The sequence below is a fragment of the Protopterus annectens genome, chromosome 2.part1, assembly GCF_019279795.1.
Source record: "Protopterus annectens isolate FY-2018-M chromosome 2.part1, PAN1.0, whole genome shotgun sequence".
In the NCBI taxonomy this organism is placed as follows: Eukaryota; Metazoa; Chordata; order Ceratodontiformes; family Protopteridae; genus Protopterus; species Protopterus annectens.
Window position 1 is genome coordinate 345,708,119 of NC_056729.1, and position 25,754 is coordinate 345,733,872.

At 46.4% G+C, this 25,754-nt stretch overlaps 1 protein-coding gene across 1 annotated transcript in view; it reads left to right on the forward strand.

Moving 5' to 3' along the window:
• Positions 1-25,754, forward strand: part of DHX15 (DEAH-box helicase 15) — a 1,215,680-nt gene that overhangs the window by 416,448 nt on the left and 773,478 nt on the right. The window contains exon 7 of the mRNA XM_044062183.1: positions 22,013-22,022. Within this exon, the coding sequence (XP_043918118.1) occupies positions 22,013-22,022 (10 nt within the window). The remainder of the gene's footprint in view (positions 1-22,012; positions 22,023-25,754) is intronic.

Genomic DNA, 25,754 nt, shown 5'->3' on the forward strand with positions numbered 1-25,754 from the left:
CCTTTCCTGACTCCACAAAATTTCAAAGGGGCAGGAATAGACGTTCCAGAGGCAGAAACCAACCCAGAGGAGGTGCCTACAGAGGACGACAGTGGCAAGGTAACAACAGAGGCACAGCCACTGCCACTACATCAGCACAACCACAGTGACTTAATCCTAACTCCGCCTACCAGGGAACAAATAGCAGCTCCTCTAGGCGGAAAGTTAACCTTATTTTCAAAGAACTGGCACTACATAAAAGACAAGTGGATTTTACAAACCATAGATCAAGGTTACCGGTTTCACTTCCACACTTTACCAGTCAAAAGAGGAATGCCAAATCTACCTCCAAATCAAAAAACAGAGGCTCTACGCCAGATAATGGAGTTAGCAAACATGAGAGCTGTGGAAAGAGTGCCAACAGCAGAACAAGGAAAGGGGTTCTATTCCAGACTATTCCTAGTTCCAAGAAAGGAAAAAAGTTGGAGACCAATTCTCGATCTGTCCACCTTAAATACATACATCATTGTCCCAAAATTCAAAATGCTGACCCTACAGCAACTTCTTCCCATGCTGGGCAAGGAGTCTTGGCTGGTAACTCTAAATCTCAAGGAGGCATACCTGCACGTCCCCATTCGACCAATCTGCAGAGGATACCTCAGATTTCTTGCAGGATCAGAGCACTATCAATTCTCAGCATTGCCCTTTGGCTTATGTACTGGCCCCAGAGTATTCACAAAATGCCTGGCATCAGTAATCGCCCATTGCAGACTACAGGGAATTCAAATTTACCCATACCTAGACGACTGCCTGCTACAAGGGGACAACAAAAGCAAGCTGACAACAGATTTACAAAGGGTCATTTACTTGCTACAAGGACTGGGATACACAGTCAATTTACAAAAGTCAAGGCTGATACCATCCCAAACAAGGACATTCTTGGGGAATTGGACACAGTACAACAAATGGCATTCCTGACTACAGAAAAACAAAAAGAACTTCCACTTTACTTCTTGGCACTAACAAAACTGAACAAGTTAACAGCAAGAAAATTTCTGCAGGCCTTGGGCTTCATGGCATCATGCATAATCTTGGTCCCATTTGCCAGACTACATATGAGGAAACTACAGTGGTACCTAAAGAATTTATGGTCCCAACACAGACAGTCTAGAAATAGAAATCCCACTAATTCCATGCTTAAAACAGGGAGTTCCTATGGTGGGCTCAGGCATGCCAGTCAAACCCAGGCCTACCCTTACGCAGATGTCAACCAAGCCAGACCATCACAACAGACGCTTCAGACCTAGGATGGGGGGCCCACATGCTGGACAAATGCGTGCAAGGATTGTGGACACAGGATCAACTTCACCTGCACATCAATCTAAAAGAAATGCTGGCAGTAAAAATGGCAATCCAAAAATTCAAACCATTCCTCAGAGGGCCAGTTGATGATAAGGACAGACAACACCACAGTCATGTGGTACATCAACAAACAGGGAGGCACTCATTCATACCCCCTATGCAGAATGACCTTGGAGCTGTGGACCCTGTCACTCAGCTACAACATTCAGTTACAGGCAATATTTGTACCGGGGAAAGACAATACTCTAGCAGACATATTAAGCAGAACCACTTCGGATGCCCACGAATGGAAACTGCACCCTGATATCTTCAAGACCATCTCAAAGAAATGGGGAATGCCACAGATAGACCTATTCGCAGCACCTCTCAATCACCAGCTCAAAAAATTCTGCACAAGGACATTCCATCCACTAGCATGGAAAGTGGACTCACTCTCCTTCAACTGGAAAGGCCTAACAGCATATGCATTCCCACCTCTTCCTTTGATACACAAGGTACTACTAAAAATCAAGGAAGAACGTCCAAGGATAATCCTGATAGCCCCAAACTGGCCAAGACAACACTGGTACCCACTACTGAAGAGCATGTCTCGGAACAATATGTGGTTAATACCCTGATGCCTTTGATGTTAACTCAGAACAACTACAGCATCATACATCCAAACCTAAAACGCTACAACTGACTGCATGGAACATCACATAGCAGCAGCTAATCCAGAACTTTCTCAAAGAGTTAAAGACATTATTCTTGAAGCACTAGACCTTCAACAAGAAGGAACTATGCTGGAAAATGGAAAAGGTTTGTCATTTGGAGTACCGAAAGAGGAAAAGATGTGTCAAACATAGATATGCCTAACATTCTGGAGTATCTGGCCGAACTTCTTCATTCAGGCCTGTCCTACTCCTCCATCAAGATACATGCCTCAGCTATTTCAGCAGAATACAGCTTTGATCCACCTGTTTTTCGCACCCTTTGCTCAGGCAGTTCCTCAGAGGAATCAAGAATGTAAAACCTCCAAGGAAACCACCATTACCAGCTTGGGATTTAAACTTTGTGCTAGAAAAGTTGACACTATCACCCTTTGAACCAGCAGCAACAGCAGACCTACAACACCTGTCATGGAAAACTGCTTTCCTACTGGCAATTACTTCAGCAAGGAGGGTTTCAGAACTACAGGCCTTAATGGCAGTGCAACCCTTCCTAATCTTCCACCAAGATAGAGTGTCCATGAGGACTAATCCTACATTTATGCCCAAGGTGGTATCCAGAGTATCTTTGAACCAGGCAATCCACCTACCTACCTTCTTTCCCAACCCACAAAACAGAGGGGAAAGAATACTGCATACCTTGGATGTACATAGACAGCTACGCTACTACTTGGACAGAACAAAGAATAGCAGAAAGACTGACCAACTTTTTGTAGCCTATGCAACAGGAAGGGAAGGAAAAGCTATTTCCAAACAGACAATCTCCAAATGTATAGGAAATTGCATACGATACTGTTACTCCTTCCATGGAAAACCAATTCCACAGAACATAAGACCTCATTCTACAAGAGCAACAGCCACTTCCACAGCCTTCTTACGAGGAGTGGCAACCAAAGACATTATTGAGGCGGCTACTTGGACCTCCGTGCATACATTTGCCAAGCATTATAATTTGCCTCTATATTCCAGATCCCGAGCAGGGTTTGCCACTGCTGTACTGCAAGGGATCCTAAACACACCATAATCTACTTTTATCCTCCTACCCTAGTTGGCTATGGTATTCTACCCACTTGTTATGACTGCAGATGCATCCATGAAGGACATAGTACAGTTTTGTACCTACCATAAATGTAGATGTCCGAACTGGATAGCATCTGCAGTCAGGATTACCCTCCTCCTTCCCTCTGTGGTACTCCTAGGGTGTTTACCCTCCTAATAGCTAGCTGTTGGGGAGTCTTTCATGGTGTATTTGTTTGTATATATGTACATATATGCTTATTGTTGTGTTTACCTCTATCTATTTGGAAACATTGGCATCTATCCAAATTTTAGCCTGCAAGAGGGCTACTGGCATCTGTGGCAAGAAACACTGAGGAAAATGGCGACGGTTGGTGCTTTTATACCAAGACCAACAGAGATGACGCCGGGTGGACGTTGACATCAGCGAAGCGGACCCGACTTTGGAATCCGGCCGACTGCAGGGCTGCCTGACGACAGGACAACCCACTTGTTATGACTGCAGATGCTATCCAGTTCGGACATCTACATTTATGGTAGGTACAAAACTGTACTTTCTGCAGGGCCTGATAGCCTCTCCTAATCCTATTTAGCCAGCCTCCCAACCTTAGCTTTGGGATTCAGCCCAATTGTAATGACTGCAACAGTGAAACACGAACATAGTACAGTTGTGTACCTACCTTAAATGTAGATGTTAGATTGTATTCACTGTTGCAGTCCAGGTTACCCACCCACCCATCCCCCTTTTCCTTGCTGGGACTTATCTGTACTTTATTTTATACAACCTATGTGGTGTATTTGCTTGTAGATGAAGGAAAAGTTGTTTTTTGTGTATGCATGCTTATTGGCATAATTTAGCCTACCTTTTTAGGGGCACCTGACATCTGGGGCAAGAAAAAATGAAGAAAATGGCGTCTGCTGCATCTTTTATACCCCTGGCACACTGACGTCAGGGAAGGGGCGACAGCAACCGACGCCGGACCTAGACCTTTGGAACTCTGGCTGATTGTGGGTAGCCTGCCAGCAGGATAACCCAATTGTAATGACTGCAACAGTGAATACACTCCGAACATCTACATTTATGGTAGGTACACAACTGTACTTTCCCCTTCTCCCCTTCCTTGGTACGTCGAGTTTTCTTTAGAGTTGTTTAGCTTAGTTTTAGTAGATGTTCTTTGTGTTTTACTGTTGCAGTCATTACATTTGGGTTATCTGCTTGCAGGTAGCCCTCAGTCGGCCTGATTAACCAAGTTTTGGGTCCTGCGTGTGTTGTGGTCTCTTCTTCCGTGACGTCAGGTCGTCAGGGGTATAAACCATGCAGCCAATGTCATTACATCAGTCTTTCTATCTGTGTGCGACGCAGAAGTTCAAGTCCCAGTCGGCAGACTCCTGAAATTTTGGTTTTCGAGTTTCATAACCGAAGTCTTCAACTAAAAGCTGAGTACCCCAATGGGGAAACTTTTTCTTGCTCTAAACCGATGTCAGTAAAAGTAAACTGCATTTCTTGTGGAAAGCAAATACCTCAAAGATTTTAATTCGTACTGTATTCCTTGCCTAGGCCCTGACCACGACGTCCCTCACTGTCGGATGTCCTTCAAGGATGCATCTGCAGTCCTAATAAATGGGTTGCCTGCCTCAGGCAGCCCTTCGGTCGGCCGGATTCCAAAGTCTGGGTCTGGCCTCGGCTGATGTCGCACTTCACCCGACGTCACAGCTGCTGGGGTATAAAGGCATCAGTCGACGCCATTTTCCTCAGTCTTTCTTGCCGCGTGGTGCCCGAAGCAGAAGCTGTTCGCAAGTGCCGGTCGGTCAGATCCAGAGATTTCTACTACCGAAGACTTCTAAAAAAGCTAAGTACCCCGTTGGGGACTCTTTCTTGCCTCAGCCGATGTCAGACAAAGTAAATAATTGTTTAACTTGTGGGAAACAAATACCTCATAAGGATTTCCACTCTTACTGCCTTCCTTGCTTAGGCCCAGACCACGACGTATCAGCTTGTCTAGCCTGTGCTTCCTTCAACCGACGGACGCTTAGACGTCGGTCGGAGTTTGCCGAAGAGTTTTTTGGTCCCGCTTTTGCATATAAAATGCCGTCGGAGACTCCGACTACACAATTAGCTAAAAAGCACAAGGAAAAGGACCGATGCCCGCGGTTTCGGCTGAAACCACGGTTAGGCCCAACCGCGAGTGTCTCTGTTTCAGCTGAAACAGAGTCCTCTGTTCTCCCTTCGGCCGAAAGCATGCCACCGATAACCGAGGCCACACAGGCCATGGCTGAATCGGCTACAGAAATTATTGCTGCAGAAGCAGGTACCCAGGATTTATCAGACACTATTCCTTTAGACATCTCTACTCCTGCACGTGGGGCTGCTAGACCCCCTGCTTCTATGTCTATCAAGGCTTTTTCCAGGGCTAAAGCAGCCAAAATTTCTAAGATTTTGCCTACAAAAGCCCCCTCTCACAGGCCTACCTCTAGTTCACAGATTCTCAGCCTGGCTGAGGATCTTATTTCTTTGATCAGGGGATCCCAACCTCACCCAGACAGGGCCTCTCAACCTCCTCCAGATAAGAGGCCTAGGACTGAACCCCCTGAACCTCTCTCTACAGACTATTCCTCCGATGGCTCAGATATTTCTGACCATCAGGAAGGCCCATATTCACCTTATGAGGATTCTGATGCAGAAGACTCCATTCCTTCTGCTTCCCCTCCTGAAGAATTTTCTTTTGGGGAAACCCTACACTCTGAGGGAACACTTCCAATGGCAGGGCCAGGATTTTTCAGATTCAAGGAAAAGGCTAAGGACTTTTTTACATTTACCACAGCATAGGCCTTTAGCCATACCTCCTGTACTATCAGTTGTTGATGATGCATATAATGATGCCAGTACTGCCCCTGATTCTCTCCTCCGACCCCTGCCAAACCTGACAGATATTACAGGGTCCCGGACACTCACTACCACTTGTATAAGGCTCATGTTGCAGACCCAGAAACCATTTCTCAGGGCCCTAAAGGTGTTGCAGCTGCCTCTGCCAAAAACCCTCTTCCCTCTGAAAGGGAATCTAGAGCATTAGAGAGATGGGGTAAAAAGGTTTATACATCTGCTACTCTTTCGGCCAGGGCCTTAAACTGTCAATTTCACATGATTCAGTACCAGGAATTTTTGTTAGACCAGCTAAATAAAAAACTGTCTTTTCCTGAACCTATAGACCGTAAGTCCCTTCAGGATTTGGTACATAACTCTCAGCAGGTCAGTAATCATTTTTTTAAAATGTGGCTATGATGCAATGGAGGCTTCTTTTAGATCAGCTATGACTGGAGCAGTGATTCGAAGGCATGCCTGGTTAAAAGAGCAATCCTTACCAGACAGACCATGTTAAGTCAAAACTCCTAGATGCTCCTATGGAGAAACAAAGTTTGTTTGGCTCCCCTGCACAGGAGGTTCTAAAGAAAGTGGAAGAAAAAGCAAAATCTGTCCAAACAGTCAAGGTTAAAGGAACAAAGTCTACCTGATCATGTCAAAGCGAAACTTCTGGATGCACTCTTACAGCAGGTTGTTCTTTTTGGAGTTAAAGCAGAACAAGTGCTAAAGAAAATGGAAGATAAGGCGAAATCAATGCAGACAAAGATTTCCTACAGGTACAACCCCCTCGATTCAGCAGAAACTGGCCAACAAAAAATTGGTCCTTTCCAGCCACTGACAGACCTCAGAGGGGTAAATACAGGTGCCCAAGGGGCAGAGGACAACCAAGCCCAGTATAAACCTCGCCATTGGGGCACTCCAACCCAGAAAGGAGGAGTAGACAGGTCTCAACCCACCAGAAGGCAAACTCAATGACTTGCACCTCGACTGGCCAAACAAAGCTCTTGTTAGCCCCTCTTGAGGGGAAAACTAGCACTTTTTGCAGACAACTGGCACATGGTCACAAAGGACAAATGGGTCCTAGACATTATTTTACAAGGATACAGATTCCACTTTCACACCTTGCCAATGAAAAGGGGAGTGCCCAACCTGCCACTAAATCAAAGGGCAGAGGCTCAAAAACAAATTACAGCTCTCATGACCATGAGAGCCATTCACCGGGTACCGATTCAAGAGCAAGGCCAAGGATTTTACTCAAGGCTCTTTCTAGTACCCAGAAAGGACAATGCTTGGAGACCAATTCTGGATCTTTCAATTCTAAACACTTACCTACAAGTCCCAAAATTCAAGATGCTAACACTACAGCAGCTACTTCCCATGTTGAGCAAGGGAAGCATGGCTGGTAACATTGCACCTCAAGGAGGCATACCTGCATGTCCCTATCAGACAAAGTTGCAGAAGGCACCTCCGTTTCATTGCAGGTTCAATCCATTACCAATTCTCTGCACTGCCCTTTGGCTTACCTACTGCGCCCAGAGTTTTCACAAAATGCCTGGCACCAGTAATTGCATACTGCAGACAGAGGAATTCAAATATATCCATACCTGGACGATTGCCTCATCCAAGCAGAAAGAAAAGACATTCTCTTACATTATCTGGCTTTTGTGAAGCATCTACTAAATTGTCTGTGGTACACAGTAAACGAAAAGAAGTCAAAACTAGTACCCTCACAAAAAATGACATTCCTGGGTGCCAGCTTGGACACAATGGCCCAGAAGGCTTATCTTTCACCAGATGAGCAACTACAACTGACTCTATTTCAAGACAATGGCAACAAAGACCGAATTAACTGCAAGAAAAATTCTGCAGGCTTTGGGCTTCATGGCATCTTGCATTCTGATAATACCATTTGCAAAACTGCATATGAGGAAATTACAGTGGTACCTAAAAAGTGTATGGTCTCAACACAGCCACAGCTTGGACACAGTGATATCTCTCATTCCCTGCCTACAACAGGAATTTCTGTGGTGGGCACAGGCATGTCACCTCAACAAGGGTCAGCCTTTCACCTTGCCCCCAACCAGGCAGACTATCACAACAGACACTTCAGACTATGCCTGGGAGGCACACATGGTAGGGCAGTGCATTCAAGGCCTATGGACTGCTGAACAAAGAAAACTGCACATAAATCAAAAAGATGCTAGCTGTACAGAAAGCTCTGACCGCCTTCAAGGATCTTCTACATCCAGGACAACTTGCAATAAAGACGGACAACACCACAGTAATGTGGTACATAAACAAGGGGGCACACATTCCTACCCTCATTGCAGGCAAGCAATAGTCTTATGGAATACAGCTCTGGCCTACCAAGTCCAGTTACAAGCTCAGTTCTTGCCAGGAAAGAAAAACACATCTGCAGACGACCTAAGCAGAAACATCAAAGATCCCCACGAGTGGAAGTTAGACCCACAAATATTTACAATGATAACTCAAAAATGGGGCCTACCAAATATAGATCTGTTTGCCAGTCCTCAAAACTACCAACTGACAAAATTTTGTACAAGGACATTCCACCATCAAGCTTGGAAAGTGGACGCTCTCTCCTTCATTTGGAAAAACCTGACAGCATATGCCTTTCCTCCATTACCTCTTCTCACAAAGGTTCTTTTGAAGGTCAAAAAGGAGAAACCTCAACTGATTCTCATAGCCCCAGACTGGCCACGCCAGCACTGGTACCCGCAATTGAAGAATATGGCTGACAGCCCACCATGGATATTGCCTCAAATACCTCATTTGCTCATGCAGCAAAACAAACAGATTTTACACAGCCAGCTAAAAACCTTAAACCTGGCTGCATGGCAAATCTTTTAAACATCCAACCAGCCCCTCTTTCACAAGCAGTTCTGGATGTTATTCTGGAAGCCAGGAGGCCAAGCACCAGGAAGGCTTACTCGGACAAGTGGAAAAGGTTTTCTGCCTGGAACCAAGCTAAAGGCCAAGGTGCAACTCAGCCTCATATGCCTCACATTCTGCAATATTTAGCAGAGATGTTGCACAAAGGACTTTCCTTCTCCGCAATTAAAATCCATGCTTCAGCTATTTCAGATCACTATGACACGAATCCACCTTTATTTTCACATCCTCTTCTAAAGCAGTTCCTCAGAGGGGCAAAAAACATTACACCACCTAGAAGAGCTCCTACACCAACATATGGGACCTCAACTTTGTTCTGGAAAAACTAACTTTACCTCCCTTTGAACCAGCTTTCTCTGCAGACCTTCAGTTCCTATCTTAGAAGACTGACGTGCTCCTGGCAATAACTTCTGCTAGGAGAGTCTCCGAATTACAGGCACTAATGGCAGTGGAACCTTTCCTCATTTTTCATCAAGATAGTTTCTCTACGAACTAATCCTTCCTTCATGCCTAAGGTGGTTTCCAGTGTAACTTTAAATCAAACCATCCATCTACCCACTTTCTTTTCCAATCCACAGAACAAAGGTGAGAGACTCTTGCATTCCTTGGACATTCACAGGCAGCTTCGTTACTACTTTGACAAAACTAAGGCTTTCAGACAAACTGACCAGCTCTTTGTATCCTATGCTACAGCTTCTCAAGGGAGGGCTATATCCAAACAAACCATTTCTAAATGGATAGGCCATTGCATATGGTTCTGTTATACCCATCATGGGAAACCAGTTCCTACTACCATTAGATCCCACTCTACCAGGGCAACAGCTACCTCTACAGCCTTTCTCAGAGGGGTCCCTGCCAAGGAAATTTTAGAAGCTGCAACCTTGAGTTCAGTACACACCTTCACCAAACACCATCACCTACCTCTTTAGTCTAAGTCCAGGGCAGGCTTCGCCACTGCAGTAATGCAAGGGCCTCATTCCCTCCACTAACCCTCTGATACCTCCACCCTGCCTTAGCTTTGGGACTCAACCCAAGTGTGATGACTGCAGCAGGGTAACACAATGAACACAGTACAGTTTTGTACCTACCATAAATGTAGATGTTAGTGTTTCACCCTGCTGCAGTCCAGGTTACCCTCCCTCCAACCCCTCTGATCTTTTGGCTAAATCTCTGCTATGCCTTACTGATGTATTTGCTTATAGCTGAAGGGATTTTGTGTTTGTACAGTGTTCACACCATTTGGTACTAATTTTGACCACCTTTTTGGGGGCACCTGACATCTGGGGCAAGAAAAACTGAAGAAAATGCCATATGTTGCAGTATATGTACCCCTGGCGCACTGACATCAGGGATGAGGCGACAACAACCGACATCGGACCAAGACTTTGGAAATCCGGCCGACTGCGGGACCGCCTGACGACAGGATAACCCAAGTGTGATGACTGCAGCAGGGTGACACTCGAACATCTACATTTATGGTAGGTACAAAACTGTACTTTTCCTCTGATGACCAGGGTTTACCCTTATCTGTCTGAGGATTCTGATGCTGAGGACTCTATTCCCGACTATTTCTCTTTTGGTGAAACCTTGCATACTCTCAGGGAGGTTTTTCGTTGGGAAAGTCAGGATTTCTCTGATTCTAAAGAGGCTTAGGGATTTCTTACTCCTGCCCCAGCACAGGCCTTTAGCTATACCTCCTGTACTATACATTGTTGATGCCTTTTCGGAATCTAGCATGGCCCCTGACTCTCTACCTCCTGCTTCCATAAAACCTGATAGATATTACCGGGTTCCTGACTCTCACAAGTTCCTTTTCAAAAATCCTACTGCGGATCCTGAAACCATTTCACAGGGACCCAAGGGCATTAAAGCTACTACTGCCAAAAATCCTACCCCCTCTGATAGAAACTCCAGGGTGCTGGATAGATGGGGTAAGAAGATATACACTTCTGCAACTTTGGCCATTAGGGCCTTGAATTGCCAGTTTCATATGTTGAAGTATCAGCTGCATATTATTGGATTGCTTAAACAGAAAATGATGACTCCTGATTGTGCTGAAAATAAGGATTTACAGGATTTTATGCATTCTTCTGAACGCGTTGGTAAACACACATTGCAATGTGGTTTTGATTCACTAGAGGTATCTTGCAGGGCTGCAGTAACTGGGTCTGTACTTAGAAGGCATGCTTGGCTTAAGGAGCAGTCCTTGCCAGATCATGTTAAAGCAAAATTACTGGCTGCTTCCTTAAATCAGGGCCACCTGTTTGGCAACAAGGTAGAAGTTGTTCTTTAAGTGGGAGGAAAAAGCTAAATCTGTGCAAACTGTTAGACTTTTTACAAGTACAACCTGCAAGATTTAGTAGGCATTGGCCTTCCAAGAATTGGTCCTTTCCTGCCTCTTCCAGACCTTCAGTCCAAGCACAGATCCAGGAGATCACCCAGGCTTCAGTCCCAGGGGGACACACAGGACTAAGCAGTGGGGGGCCTCCACTTCCAAATTTGGGAGTAATGAAACTCCCCCCTATGGTAAACTGTCTCTCTACTTCTTTTTATAGGTTCATAGGTTCATACTAGGCTATCTGCTCTGGGGCAATTATAAGCCTAGCCCGATTCTGTATGGCTTACGCCACCCCTTGATTTGAGTATACTGTGCCCTTTTTAAGGTTTAGTTTACTGTGCCTCTGTCTAATAGTGACACGGGAGTAATCCCTGGGACAAACCTACAATCCCCCATCCACTTATCGAGATTCCTCTTGAAGAGATTCATTGAGTTGCTCTGCGTCACATGAACTGGAATTCTATTCCAGAGCGAAGGGAGCCTCTGGGTTATGAACCTGTCCCTCCAGCAAGTTCTATTTATTTCTGTGCTGAGGTTCAAGTCCCTCGAGCGTGTGGCTGTAAGGGATTTAGATTTACTGAGGCGGAGCATGTCCATTAATTCTGGATTTGACATAGCTTTGTATGTCAGGCATAGATCGCCTCGAAGTAGGCGGTATGCAACTGAGTAGAGCTGGAGGTTTTTTAACCAAGCAGCATATGGCATCTGTTTGAGACCCTTGATCCTCTTGGTGAGATACTTTTGGGGTCTTTCTAATTGCTGCAGGTGTCTGGTAAGGTACATCCCAAAAGGGGCATTGTATTCTATGATGGGCCTGATGAGGGATGAATAAAGGGGCACGGTTACCTCTCTTGATCTAGATGTGAAACCCTTCGTGATGAGGTGGGCTATGTAGAAGGTCTTTCTAACCACTTTGGCAATGTGGTTTTCAAAGGAGAGATTGCTATCAACTTGGGTCCCCAGGTCCCTAATAACTTTCTCTGTACTTAATGGCTTTCTGCCTATGTGGTAATTTGTGGGCACATTGTTTTTGCCAAAGGGTATGACTATACATTTTTTGGCATTTAGCTTTAAACCATGGCGCTGGCACCAGTTATCTGTCTCTGTGAGACCTTTTTGAAGGATGTTTGTGTCAGCTGGAGAGTTGATTATGGCGCCCAGTTTGCAGTCATCTGCGAACTTGGTGAGCCATAGTTTTCCCACGTTTGCCTGTACCTCGGAAAAGTATATACTGAACAAGAGTGGTCCCAGGACAGAACCCTGTGGGATGCCACTTGTGACCGGTTTCGAGTCTGACATGGCTCCAGCAACTCTCACTCTGTGGGTTCTGTCTTTGAGCCAGTTTGTAACCCATCTTGTGACATAGGGGTTTATATTTAAGCTAGATAGCTTATCTATGATGCCCGAGTGGGTATTGTGTCAAATGCCTTTGCAAGGTCCAGATAGGCTGTGTGGACTACCTTCCCTTCATCTATGGCTTTGGTGACTGTTTCAAAGAAGTCAACCAGGTTCAAAAGGCAGGATCTGCCCTTGACAAAGCCGAACTGGGTAGGATCTAGTGTCTGTAGGTCCCCAATGTCTTTGTTTGAGCTCCATGATGATTCTCTCCATAGCCTTGCAGACTAAGCTAGTCAGGCTTATGGGGAGATAGTTTCCAGGGTCCGTAGAGGCTCCACATTTGTGGAGTGGGACCACTGTTGCTGTACGCCATTCTGTGGGCACATATCCTGTAGTGAGGCTGAGATTGTATAGCTGTTTTATTTGAGGGATTAGTTCCTCTTGGAGTTAATGCAGGACGCAACCTGGGACACCATCTGGTCCCATGGAAGCAGTGTTTTTTGCCTTGGAGAGGGCAGCCTTCACCTGAGCATCTGAGATGTTTGGGAGGCAGCCCTCTGCCGGGATAGTTACTTGCTCTTTTGGGAGTTTGCACTGAACCTGTCTGCCAGGATATTGGCGATGTCTGTGGGTTCAGTGTATTTTTTGTCGTTTAGAATCAACTCAGAACAAGTCTGGGAGTTGCATCCCAGATGTCCTTCAAGGATGCATCTGCAGTCCTTACAAATGGGTTGTCCCGTCGTCAGGCAGCCCTTCGGTCGGCCGGATTCCAAAGTCTGGGTCTGGCCTCGGCTGGTGTCGCTCTTCACCCGACGTCATAGCTGCAGTTATTCGGGTATAAAGGCATCAGCCGACGCCATTTTCCTCAGTCTTTCTTGCCGCGTGGCGCCCGAAGCAGAAGCTGTTCGCAAGTGCCGGTCGGTCAGAACCAGAGATTACTACCGAATACTACTACCGAAGACTTCTAAAAAGCTAAGTACCCCGTTGGGGACTCTTTCTTGCCTCAGCCGATGTCAGAAAAAGTGAATAACTGTTTAACTTGTGGGAAACAAATACCTCATAAAGATTCCCACTCTTACTGCTTACCCTCTTTAGGCCCAGACCACGACGTAGCAGCTTGTCTAGCCTGTGCTTCTTTTAACCGGCGGACGCTTAGACGTCGGTCTGAATTTGCTGAGGAGTTTTTCGGCTCTATTTTTGCTTATATTATGCCGTCGGATCCTCCGACTACGCAAATGTCTAAAAAGCGCAAGGAAAAGGACCGACACTCGCGGTCCGCGGTTTCGGCCGAAACCGCGGTTAAGCCAACCGCGAGTGTCTCTGTTTCGGCTGAAACCGAGCAAACGGTTCTTCCTTCAGCCGAAAACTTACCTTCTGCCAAGGCCTCTTCCAAACTGGTGGAATCGGCTTCTGAAATCCAACCTGCTGTTGCTGTTTCTCAGGATTTATCAGACACTATTCCCCTGGATATTTCAACTCCTGCACGTGGAGCTGCTAGGCCTCCTGCAGCCATGTCTATTAAGGCCTTTGCCAGGGCTAAAGCAGCTAAAGCTACTAAATCTGTGCCTGCTAAGACCCCCTCTCACAGGCCTAGCTCTAGTTCACAAATGCTTAGTTTAGCAGAGGATCTCATTTCTTTAATCCGGGGATCCCAACCTCAACCAGACAGGGCCTTTCAACCATCTCCAGAGAAGAGACCTAGAGCAGAGCCCCTTCAGCCACTTTCTACTGATGATTCCTCTGATGCTTCAGATGATACAGACCCTCCAGAGGCTCCTTTCTCCCCTTATGAAGACTCTGATGCTGAAGAGTCCATCCCTTCTGCCTCTCCGCCTGAGGAATTTTCCTTTGGGGAAACCTTGCATGCTATGAGGGAACAATTTCAGTGGCAGGGCCAGGATTTTTCAGACTCCAGAAAAAGGCTTAGAACCTTTCTGCATTTACCACAACATAGGCCTTTAGCCATTCCTCCAGTTCTTTCTGTTGTAGATGATGCATTTAATGCTGCTTGTACAGCTCCTGATTCTCTACCTCCGGCCCCTGCTAAGCCTGATAGATTCTACAGGGTCCCGGACACGCATAACCATTTGTATAAGGCTCCTTTTGCAGATCCCAAGACTATCTCCCAAGGACCTAAGGCTGTAGCAGCTACCTCTGCTAAAAACCCCCTCCCCTCTGATAGGGAATCCAGATCCTTAGAGAGATGGGGTAAAAAAGTTTACACTTCTGCTACACTTTCAGCTAGGGCCTTGAACTGCCAATTTCACATGATCCAGTATCAAGAATTTATGCTAGATCAGTTAACCAAAAAACTGTCCTCTGATGAACCATTAGACAAAAAATCTGTTCAGGAAATGATACATAACATTCAGCAAGTCAGTAACCATTCCTTAAAATGCGGCTATGATGCACTGGAGGCTTCCTTTAGATCAGCCATGACTGGCACAGTTATCAGAAGGCATGCATGGTTAAAAGAGCAGGCCTTACCAGACCATGTCAAGTCCAAACTACTAGATGCTCCTATGGATAAGATCAATTTGTTTGGCTCTCCTGCACAACAGGTGCTGGAGAAGATGGAAGAGAAGGCAAAATCTGTCCAAACAGTAAAAGATTTCTTACAGGTCCAACCACCAAGGTTTAGCAGGAATTGGCCCTCCAAGAATTGGTCCTTTCCAGACTCCTCCAGAGCTCAGAGAGGCAGGAATAGGCGTTCAAGAGGCAGAAGCCAATCCAGGGGTGCCTACAGGGGACGCCAGTGGCAGGGTAACAACCAGCGAAGTACAGCCACAGACACAGCCACCACCACAACTACAGGACAATCACAGTGACTTGGCTCTGGCACCACCTACCAGGAAACAACTAGAAGCACCCTTAGGCAGGAAGCTAGCATTATTTTCAATAAACTGGCATTACATCACAAGAGACAAGTGGATTTTACAGACAATAGACCAAGGCTACAGGTTTCACTTCCATACTCTACCAGGGAAGAGAGGAATGCCAAACCTACCTCCAAATCAAAAGGCAGAAGCTCTAAAACAAGTATCTCAATTATTAAGAATGGGAGCTGTGGAAAAGGTACCATCTATCGAGCAAGGAAAGGGATTTTACTCCAGACTCTTCCTGGTACCAAGAAAAGAGAGCAAATGGAGACCTATTCTCGACCTGTCCGCTTTAAACACATTTCTCATTGTACCAAAATTCAAAATGCTGACTCTACAGCAGCTTCTTCCCATGCTGGGCAAGGAGTCTTGGCTGGTAACTCTAGATCTCAAGGAGGCATACCTGCACGTCCCCATACGACCAATTTGCAGAAGATACCTCAGATTTCTTGCAGGATCAGAGCATTATCAATTCTCAGCATTGCCCTTTGGCTTATCTACTGCACCCAGAGTGTTCACGAAATGCCTGGCTTCAGTAATTGCTCATTGCAGGCTTCAGGGAATTCAAATCTACCCCTACCTGGACGACTGCCTGATACAAGCGGACAACAAAAACAAGCTAGCAGAAGACTTACAAAGGGTCATCTACCTGCTACAAGCCCTGGGATATACAGTCAATATAAAAAAGTCAAGACTGATACCATCCCAAAGAGTAACCTTTTTGGGTGCAGAGCTGGACACATCAAACAGGAGCAACTACCTCTCTACTTCATGGCATTAACAAAGCAGAACCATCTAACAGCAAGAAAAGTACTACAAGCCTTGGGCTTCATGGCATCCTGCATAATATTGGTTCCTCATGCCAGACTGCATATGAGAAAACTACAGTGGTACCTCAGGAATTTATGGTCTCAGCACAAGCACAGCCTAGAAATCCAAATTCCAATAATTCCATGCCTGAAGCAAGAATTCCTATGGTGGGCTCAGGCCTGTCAATCAAACACAGGATTGCCCTTCCACAGCACTCAACCAAGCCAAACCATCACGACGGACGCCTCAGACCTTGGCTGGGGGGCCCACATGCTGGACAAGTGCATACAAGGCTTATGGACTCAAGACCAGCTGCACCTTCACATAAATCTAAAGGAAATGCTGGCAGTGAAACTGGCAATTCAAACATTCAGACCATTTCTTCGACAAGGTCAATTGATAAGGACAGACAACACCACAGTTATGTGGTACATCAACAAACAGGGGGGCACACATTCGTACCCTCTATGCCGGATGGCACTGGACCTCTGGAATGTGGCCCTGAGCTACAACATTCAGTTACAAGCAATTTTTGTACCAGGAAAAGAAAACATTCTAGCAGACATATTAAGCAGGACTACCACGGATGCCCACGAATGGATGCTGCATCCGACCATCTTCAAAACCATTACAAGAAAATGGGGACTCCCAGAAATAGACTTATTTGCATCCCCACGCAATCACCAGCTAAAGAAATTCTGCACAAGGACGTACCACCCACTAGCCTGGAAGGTGGACTCCCTATCTTTCAGTTGGAAAAATCTGACCACTTATGCATTCCCACCACTTCCTTTGAAGCACAAGGTGCTATTGAAGATCAAAGAGGACCGTCCAAGGATCATTCTGATAGCTCCAGACTGGCCAAGGCAACATTGGTACCCATTACTGAGGAGCATGTCTCGGGAACAAATATGGCCACTGCCCCTGGTTCCCTTGCTACTAACAGAACAACTACAACATCCTGCACCCAAACCTGAGAACTCTGCAGCTAACTGCCTGGTACATTGCATAAGATCAATTAACCCACATTTATCCCAAAGGGTTAAAGACATTATCCTTGAGGCTTGCAGACCATCAACAAGAAAAAATTATTCAGCAAAATGGAAAAGATATCTCATTTGGAGTACTGCAAAAGGAGAAGATGTGTCACTGGTAAACATGGCCAACATCCTGGAATATTTGGCAGAGCTCTTCCACACGGGCCTGTCCTATTCTTCTATCAAGATTCATGCATCAGCTATTTCAGCAGAATACGGCCTGGATCCTCCTGTCTTCTCACATCCTCTGCTCAGGCAGTTTCTTAGAGGAATTAAAAATGTAAAACCTCCTAGGAAGCTACCATTGCCAGCATGGGACTTGAACTTTGTGCTAGAAAAGTTGACACTTCCTCCTTTCGAACCAGTAGCAACAGCAGAATTACAATACTTATCATGGAAAACTGCTTTCCTGCTGGCAGTCACTTCAGCAAGAAGGGTATCTGAACTACAGGCATTAATGGCAGTACAACCCTTCCTGATCTTCCATCAAGATAGTGTCCATGAGAACAAACCCTACTTTTATGCCTAGGGTGGTCTCTAGAGTGTCTTTAAATCAGGCTATCCACCTACCTACATTCTTCCCCAATCCACAGAACAGGGGAGAAAGACTGTTGCATACCTTGGATGTACATAGACAATTACGCTACTACCTGGACAGGACCAAGGACAATAGAAAAACTGACCAGCTACTGGTAGCTTATGCATCAGGAATGGAAGGAAAAGCAATTTCAAAACAGACAATCTCCAAGTGGATAGGAAATTGCATTAGATTTTGTTACTCCTACCATGGAAAGAAAACTCCAGAAAACATCAGGCCTCACTCTACAAGGGCTACAGCCACTACCACAGCCTTCTTACGAGGAGTGGCTACCAAAGACATTTTAGAGGCTGCTACTTGGAGCTCCGTGCATACATTTGCCAAGCATTATAATCTACCTTTATACTCTAGATCCCGAGCAGGCTTTGCCACTGCTGTTTTGCAAGGGATTTTATCTACACCATAACTTCTTTTATCCTCCTCCCCCAGTTTTGCTATGGTATTCTACCCATTTGTAAGGACTGCAGATGCATCCTTGAAGGACATAGTACAGTTTTGTACCTACCATAAATGTAGATGTCCGATAGGAATGCATCTGCAGTCAGGATTACCCACCCACCTTCCCCTCTGTGGTACTCCTAGGGTATTTTGCCCATCTTATAGCTAGCTGGGGGAATCTATTATGGTGTAATTGTTTGTATATATGTACATACATGCTTATTTTTTGAGTTTGCTCTCTACTATTTGGAATCATTGGCATTTATCCAAATTTAGCCTTCCAAGAGGGCACCTGGCATCTGGGGCAAGAAACACTGAGGAAAATGGCGTCGGCTGATGCCTTTATACCCGAATAACTGCAGCTATGACGTTGGGTGAAGAGCGACACCAGCCGAGGCCAGACCCAGACTTTGGAATCCGGCCGACCGAAGGGCTGCCTGACAGGACAACCCATTTGTAAGGACTGCAGATGCATTCCTATCGGACATCTACATTTATGGTAGGTACAAAACTGTACTGTTTCTAACATAACTGAAAAAAGCCTTATGATTGTCTTTGGTGTCTTGTGCAATTTTTCCCTCGAAGCTGGCCTTGGAGGATTTTATGAGGGATCGTAATTTTTTGCTAGTAGTGATCAGAGATGCCTTCCCTATTAGGGATTTTGCTCTATCATGTAGTAGCTTTCTCCTTCTGTTGTACAGTTTATTTATGGCAGGGATCCACCAGACCGGACGCCTGCCTTTGGATGATTGGGTCTTGGTTTTGTGTGGGATAGCATGATCCATGCATTCCTGGAGATGTCTATAGAATGCATTTATATAGGATTCTGCAGTTTGGGCCGTAGTTTCCACTGGCCCTAGGGCCTTGAAGGATTCCACTTCGGTTTTGAGAAGTGAGAAGTTCGCTTTTGAGAAGTTTTTCTCTGTGGTTTTCTGGGCTGGGGGTGGGGTCGGGATGTGGACATCTAGTGAAATTAATTTATGGTCTGATCTTACCAATGAGGGATATACTTCTGGTGTGGAGCATAGAGTCCCCATGTTGGTAATGATCAGGTCTAGTATGTTGTCCCCTCTTGTGGGAGTGGTGACTAGTTCCATAGCATGAGAGTTTATAATTTCTAGGAATCTTTGGGTTAAGGTGCTGGGGCTTGAGTAGTGCTCCCAGTCAATGTTTGGGTAGTTGAAGTTGCCCAATATAATGGTGTTCGGAGAGATCTTCATGTTCTCCAATGTTTTCAGGAAAGCCGAGTGGGATTCCTGACTTTGAGAGGGTGGTCTTTAGGATGCTATAAACTGAAAAGCAGTCTTGCCCACTGTTAGTTGCACATGGATGGTCTCCGATACTTCGTGCAATGCCACTAACCTGGAGGTGTGGATATCCTTGTTAAATATGGAAACTCCCCCTCCTTTTGTGGTTCGGTCCTGGTTTTGGGGCCGAAAAGCATGATATGAGGTATATCCTGGTAGTGCTGGGGTGCTCTCTGGAGCCTTGAACCAGTTTTAAAACTTCCAAGCCCTTCTCAGCTGACTGCCCCTTTGTGCGGAAAGATTGCACTTCATGCAAATAACTGAGGACTTATTACCCAGGACAAATGGGTTTTAAACATAGTGGCCCAAGGATACAGATTTCACTTCCACACGTCACCAACTTCAAGCGGTTGGCTGGATATGTCTCCAAAGCATTGGACAGAGGCCCAAAAGCAAGTTCTCTCTCTCTCTCTCTCTCAAGCATCGGGGCTATTCAATTGGTACCAGAAGAGAAAAAGGGGCAAGGTTTCTACTCTAGATTTTTCCTTATACCCAGAAAAGACAATTCATGGCTTCCTGTCCTGGACCTGCCTACTCTAAACACCTTTTTGTTGATTCCAAAATTCAAGATGCTGACTCTTCACCAGTTGCTTCCTCTGCTAAGCAAAGATGCCTGGTTGGCAACACTAAATTTAAAGGAAGCATACCTGAACATCCCAATCAGGGAGTCTTGCAGAAGGTACCTACGCTTCAAAGCAGGCTACATGCACTATCAGTTCTCTGCACTGCGCTCTGGCTTATCTACTGCACCCAAGGTATTCACAAAGTGCCTAGCTCCAGTCATTGCATTTTGCAGGCAAAGAAATATTCAAATATACCAATACCTGGGCGATTGTCTAATTCAGTCGGAAAAAACAGATTCAGTCAGAAAACCAGGACGTACTTTTGAATCATCTGGCTTTTGTACAGACTGTGCTAACTTGTCTGGGGTACACCATAAACGAAAAGAAATCACACCTGGTACCCTGTCGTCTAATTATATTCCTGGGAGCAAGCTTGAATACAACTTCCCAGATGGCTTACCTCACGCCAGAGAAACAAACTCACTTGACAACCTACTTCAAACAAGTGGTCACAAAACCCTGCTATATCTGCAAGGCAAATACTACAAGGCTTCGGGTTCATGGCCTCCTGCATTCTTCTAATTCCATATGCAAGACTGCTTATGAGAAAACTACAATGGTATCAACATTCTCAGGATCTAGAAGCAATGATTGTTATCATTCTATGTCTACGTCTAGAGTTCCTTTGGTGGGCAGAGGCCTTCCACCAAAACAAGGGACTACCATTCACACTACCCCCTGCCGCCCAAACTCTAACAGACTCATCAGACTAAGCGTGGGGGGGGGGGCGCTCCTGGCAGGGAAAGTGCATTCAGGGCAAATGGAACCCAATTCAAATGCACCTTCACATCAATCATAAAGAAATGTTAGCTGTACAGAATGCTCTGACAGCCTTCAAGGACCACATTATTCCAGGACAATTAATGGTAAAGACGGACACCACCACTGTTATGTGGTACATAAGCAGGGGGGTTCACATTCTTACCCCCTCTGTAGACTAGCCATGGCATTGTGGAACACGGCCTTGAGCTACCACGTACATCTACAAGCTCAATTCCTGCCAGGAAAACTAAATACACTGGCATATATGGGACTAAGCAGAAGCCTCATGGACCCACACGAGTGGAAACTGGAACCAAGGATTTTCAGCATGTTGACAATCAAATGGGAGAGCCCAGATATCGACCAGTTTGCCTCCCCCCAGAACTATCAGTTGGAAACACTTTGTGCAAGGACTCCCCACAGACAAGCTTGGAAAGTGGGTGCTCTGTCCTTCAGCTTGAAAAATCTATCAGTTTATGCCTTTCCTTCTTTGCCTCTGCTCTCCAAAGTACTATCAAGGATCAAACACGAAAAAACAAGGATGGTTGGATTGCACAAGCCTGGTCACGCCAACACTGGTACCTCCTCCTGCGCAGTGTCACTGTTGGCCTCATGGCACCTGAATCCGACTCCTACCCTGCTGTCTCAGCAGGAGAACCAGATTCTGCACTCTCAGCTTCAAACACAGAACCTAGCAGCCTGGCTAATTACCTAAGCTCTCCTTTATCATCCCTCAGTAAACAATCGATGGATGTCATTTTAGAGGCAAAAAATGGAAAAGATCTTGTGCCTGGAACCAATATCAAGGGATGAGCACAGCAGTGCCCAATTTACCTCAGATTTTACAATACTTAACTGGGATGCTTCACAAGGACCTGTCTTTTTCCTCAAAGATTCACACCTCAGCCATTGCAGCTCATTGTAATACACAACCTCCCCTCTTCTCTCTTCCACTGCTCAAGCAGTTCCTCGGAAGGGGCCAAAAATTTAAGACAACCCAGGAGAGCTCCAACTCCAGCCTGGGACCTTAACTTTGTATCAGAGAAACTCACCCGTCCTCCTTTCGAAGCCAGGTGCTACTGCAGATTTAAAATTCCTTTCATGGAAAACAGCTTCCCTTTTAGCCGTCATTTCTGCAAGAAGGGTATCTGAATTACAGGCCCTTATGGCAGTGGAGCCTTTTGTCATCTTTCATGCGGACAGGGTGTCCGTCAGGACCAAACCCTCTTTCATGCCAAAGGTGGTATCCAGTGTGGCCTTTAATCAGTCCATTCATTTGCCTACCTTCTTTCCTAATCCACAGAATAAAGGGAAACTGATTCTGCACTCCTTAGATGTGCACAGACAGCTTAGATTCTACTTGGACAGGTCTAAACCTCAAAAGAAATCTGAACAACTGCTGGTGGCATTTGCTGCAGGGACAGAGGGGAAGGCTATTTCAAACGAGCTATCTCAAACTGGTTAGGCCATTGCATTCACTTCTGCTGTAAGCACCATGGAAAACCTATCCCACAGGGGATCAGATCCAACTCAGCCAGGGCTGCATCTACCTCTACATCCTTTCTCAGAGGTGTATCTACCAGAGACATCCTAGAAGCTGCTACCTGGAGTTCTGTACATTCTTTCACCTAGCATTACCATTTGCCAATTTTTTCTAAATCTAGAGCTGGCTTTGCCACTGCAGTTTCGCAGGGCCTTATAGCTGGTCCTAATGCTATCTAAATTCCTCCTCCCATCCTTAGCTTTTGGAATCTGCCCAAATGTAATGACTGCAACAGTGAAACACGAACGTAATACAGTTGTGTACACTTACCATAAATGTAGATGTTCGAGTGTATTCACTGTTGCAGTCCTGGTTACCCTCCCTCCAGCCCCCTGACTTCGTTTGGTTTACCTCTTCTGTCCTTTTCAATGCTTAAAAGCGTTTTGGTTTGAGGTCTGACCTTGTATATTTATAGATTTAATTGCTTCCCATTAGGGGGGCACCTGACATCTGGGGAAGAAAACTTGATGTAATGACTGCTGCATGTTTTATACCCCTGACATCACGGAGGAAAAGACAGCAATCGACGCAGGACCCAAGACTTTAAGCAGGCCGACTGAGGGCTACCTGCAAGCAGATAACCCAAATGTAATGACTGCAACCGTGAATATACTCTAACATCTACATTTATGGTAAGTGTACACAACTGTACTTTTTTGTGCTGCTTCCTTTCCCTCCTCTGTGTGTGTTCTGTGTGTGACTGTGGTGAGTGGTGTGTTCAGTGAGAAAAATCCTACTTGATTGTTTTTTCCACTGTTATGGCTAATAAGCCCATATTTAAAAGATGCACTGAGAGTGGCAATAAGTTGTCCCCTGTGGATGGCCACACTCTGTGTAATGTGCTTGGATGTGGCCCACCTTAGTACAGACTGCACTATATTTGCGGGTTTAAACCCGCATGCTATTAAGGACGGGAAGGCGAAGTTGGCCCTGAAAGGCCTTCTTCCCTCTTCTGAGGCAGTTGCTTCAGTCATAGCGGCTGTTGTGGCCGCCTCTCCTTCTCTTACCCTTGCTTCTCCTCCCTCCTAGGTTGGGACTCAACCTCCTGAGTCAAAGCCTGCGGAAGCGGAGCGGAAATGGGGCAGGGCGAAGGAGAGAGAGCTAAGACCAAGGACTGAGAAACGCAAGAAGTCTCTGGACCTCTCTTCACCAGATAAGACTCCTAGGATCTGTGACTCCCTTCTGCTCTGATCTCTGAGGTTTCCCCAGAGCTGGAGGAGACGCGCTCTACTACTAGGGCCTCTCTGCCTCGTCCCGCAAGGTCAGAATCCGTGGCCTCGTCGAGGTGCACCCAGTCTTTATCTGAAGGAGGTTTATTCTTACTCAGATCCAGATGGGGGTCTTGTCAGCCCCCTCTCCCTCAGGAGGGGGGAGCTCGCTTCAGTTTTTCCAACTGATTTCTACTTCTCCGTTCCGTCCACCGAGTTCAAAGGACGATGGCTTTAGTCAGGGAACCTGTGCCGACGGTACCTGCTTTATCGACGCTTACAACTGCCTGGAGTGAGCTGCTGTCGGAGCCAGAGCTTGGGTGTCAGATCCGAGGGAGTAGAACTTTTTTCATCGGCTCCGCCTTTGTCAGACCATATTCTCTCCCTCGGAGCTCCATCTACTTTGGGCCCGGCTCAGATTCTCTTGTCGGACCCGGGGAGACCGGCCTCTTATTGGTTCCACAAGAGGTTCGCTCTCCCTCAGATTCATGGTAGAAAGGGTTCTCTCTGCTGGATTGAGACTCAACTGTCCCCTCGGACTCCACCCAAACCCCCTCTGCTCTTTCTACGATTCCCATCATTTTACCAGCGGGACAGCCCGTGCTCGAGGAGCCCCAGATGGGTTCCAGCTGCGGAACAAGTGGCTTGCGAGTTCCCCCTGGAGAGCCGTACCGGAGAGGTGCCTCGCAAGCATACCTGCAAGAGGAGGCACTTGACTTCCCCGAGTCCCTCACCGAAGATACGGACTTGGATGATGGTGGAAGGTTCCCTTAGGTCACCTCCTGTGGATGTCTCCTTTGTAGACATCATGGAAATCCTTCGCCAACGGGGAGGTTGGTGTGCCCCCAATCCTTATTCTGACGAGTCCATGTTCCTGGAGGCTTTAAGCTCTGGCTAATCTACTTCTTGGGTGTTTCCTCCCATGGATTGCTTGGTGGACCTGGTCACCTCGCGGTCATGGAAGGAGCCGGACACCATGGAATCAGTTCCAAAAAAAGTCTGACAAGATTTTGAGTCCTCCGTCGGATAGGCAAGCATGGAACAAGGGGGGAACCCCCATGGATGCTGTGGTGGTAGCAGCAGCCACAAAGAAGGATCTAGCCCAGGAGAGTTCCTCTGTTCATCCTCCTGTCTGAGAGTCATGGATGATGGACCGCCTGGGTAAGTGGGTTTACGCTTCGGCTACCTTTTCTATTAGGGTGCTGAACTACCTGGCCCATGTCACAAGACTCCAACGCGACCTGGTAAAAGAGCTGGCGAAGTCTCCCTCTAAGTCTGTCGCAGGAGGACAGGGACTCGTTCTCCATGAGGATAGCCACTTTGAAAGCAGTCTCCAACATGTCCATGTGACTCCATTCACATGCTACTGATGGAGCAGCTAGGGCGGCTGTGTCTGCCGTGTCCATGAGTTCCAATGCCTGGCTCAAATTGTCAATTTTCAGAACCTTTCAAGGCATCCTTTGCCAGTGCCCCTTATGACTACTCTACTCTCTTTTGTAAGACAGTCAGAGAAGTTAGTCCAGAGTGAGAAGGACGGGAAGACACTGTCTGCCGTCGGGATCCACATCTTGAACCCTCAAAGGTCTTTTTCTCGGAACCAGAGAGGGCAAAAGATGTGGTTCCGGAAGTCACAGTATTCCTGGGACACTCGGGGCTCTTCTTCCCCCAGAGGCAGAGGGGGTGAGAATGGACGTCAGCCCAGATGCAGAGGGGGAGAGAATGGACATCAGCCCAGAGGCAGAGGGGGGGTTTGAAGAATTTTGGGTCTCAAGCCTTTCTCGGACAGACCCGGACAGCAACCCTGAGAGGTGGCTTGGCTGCTCTACTCTGGAGGCTGTCTGGGGACGATTGTCCTTGCACCTGGCGGCATGGAAGCCCATAACATTAGACCGCTGGGTGCTTCAGATCATATCCAAAGGATACTCTGTCGCCTTTGTGGGCCCCCCCCAAATTTCCCAAACGCCTCCTGGACTTTTACCACCCATGCAAAGAGGCGGCAGCACAGAAAATTTCCAAGCTGCTAGAAAAACAAGCC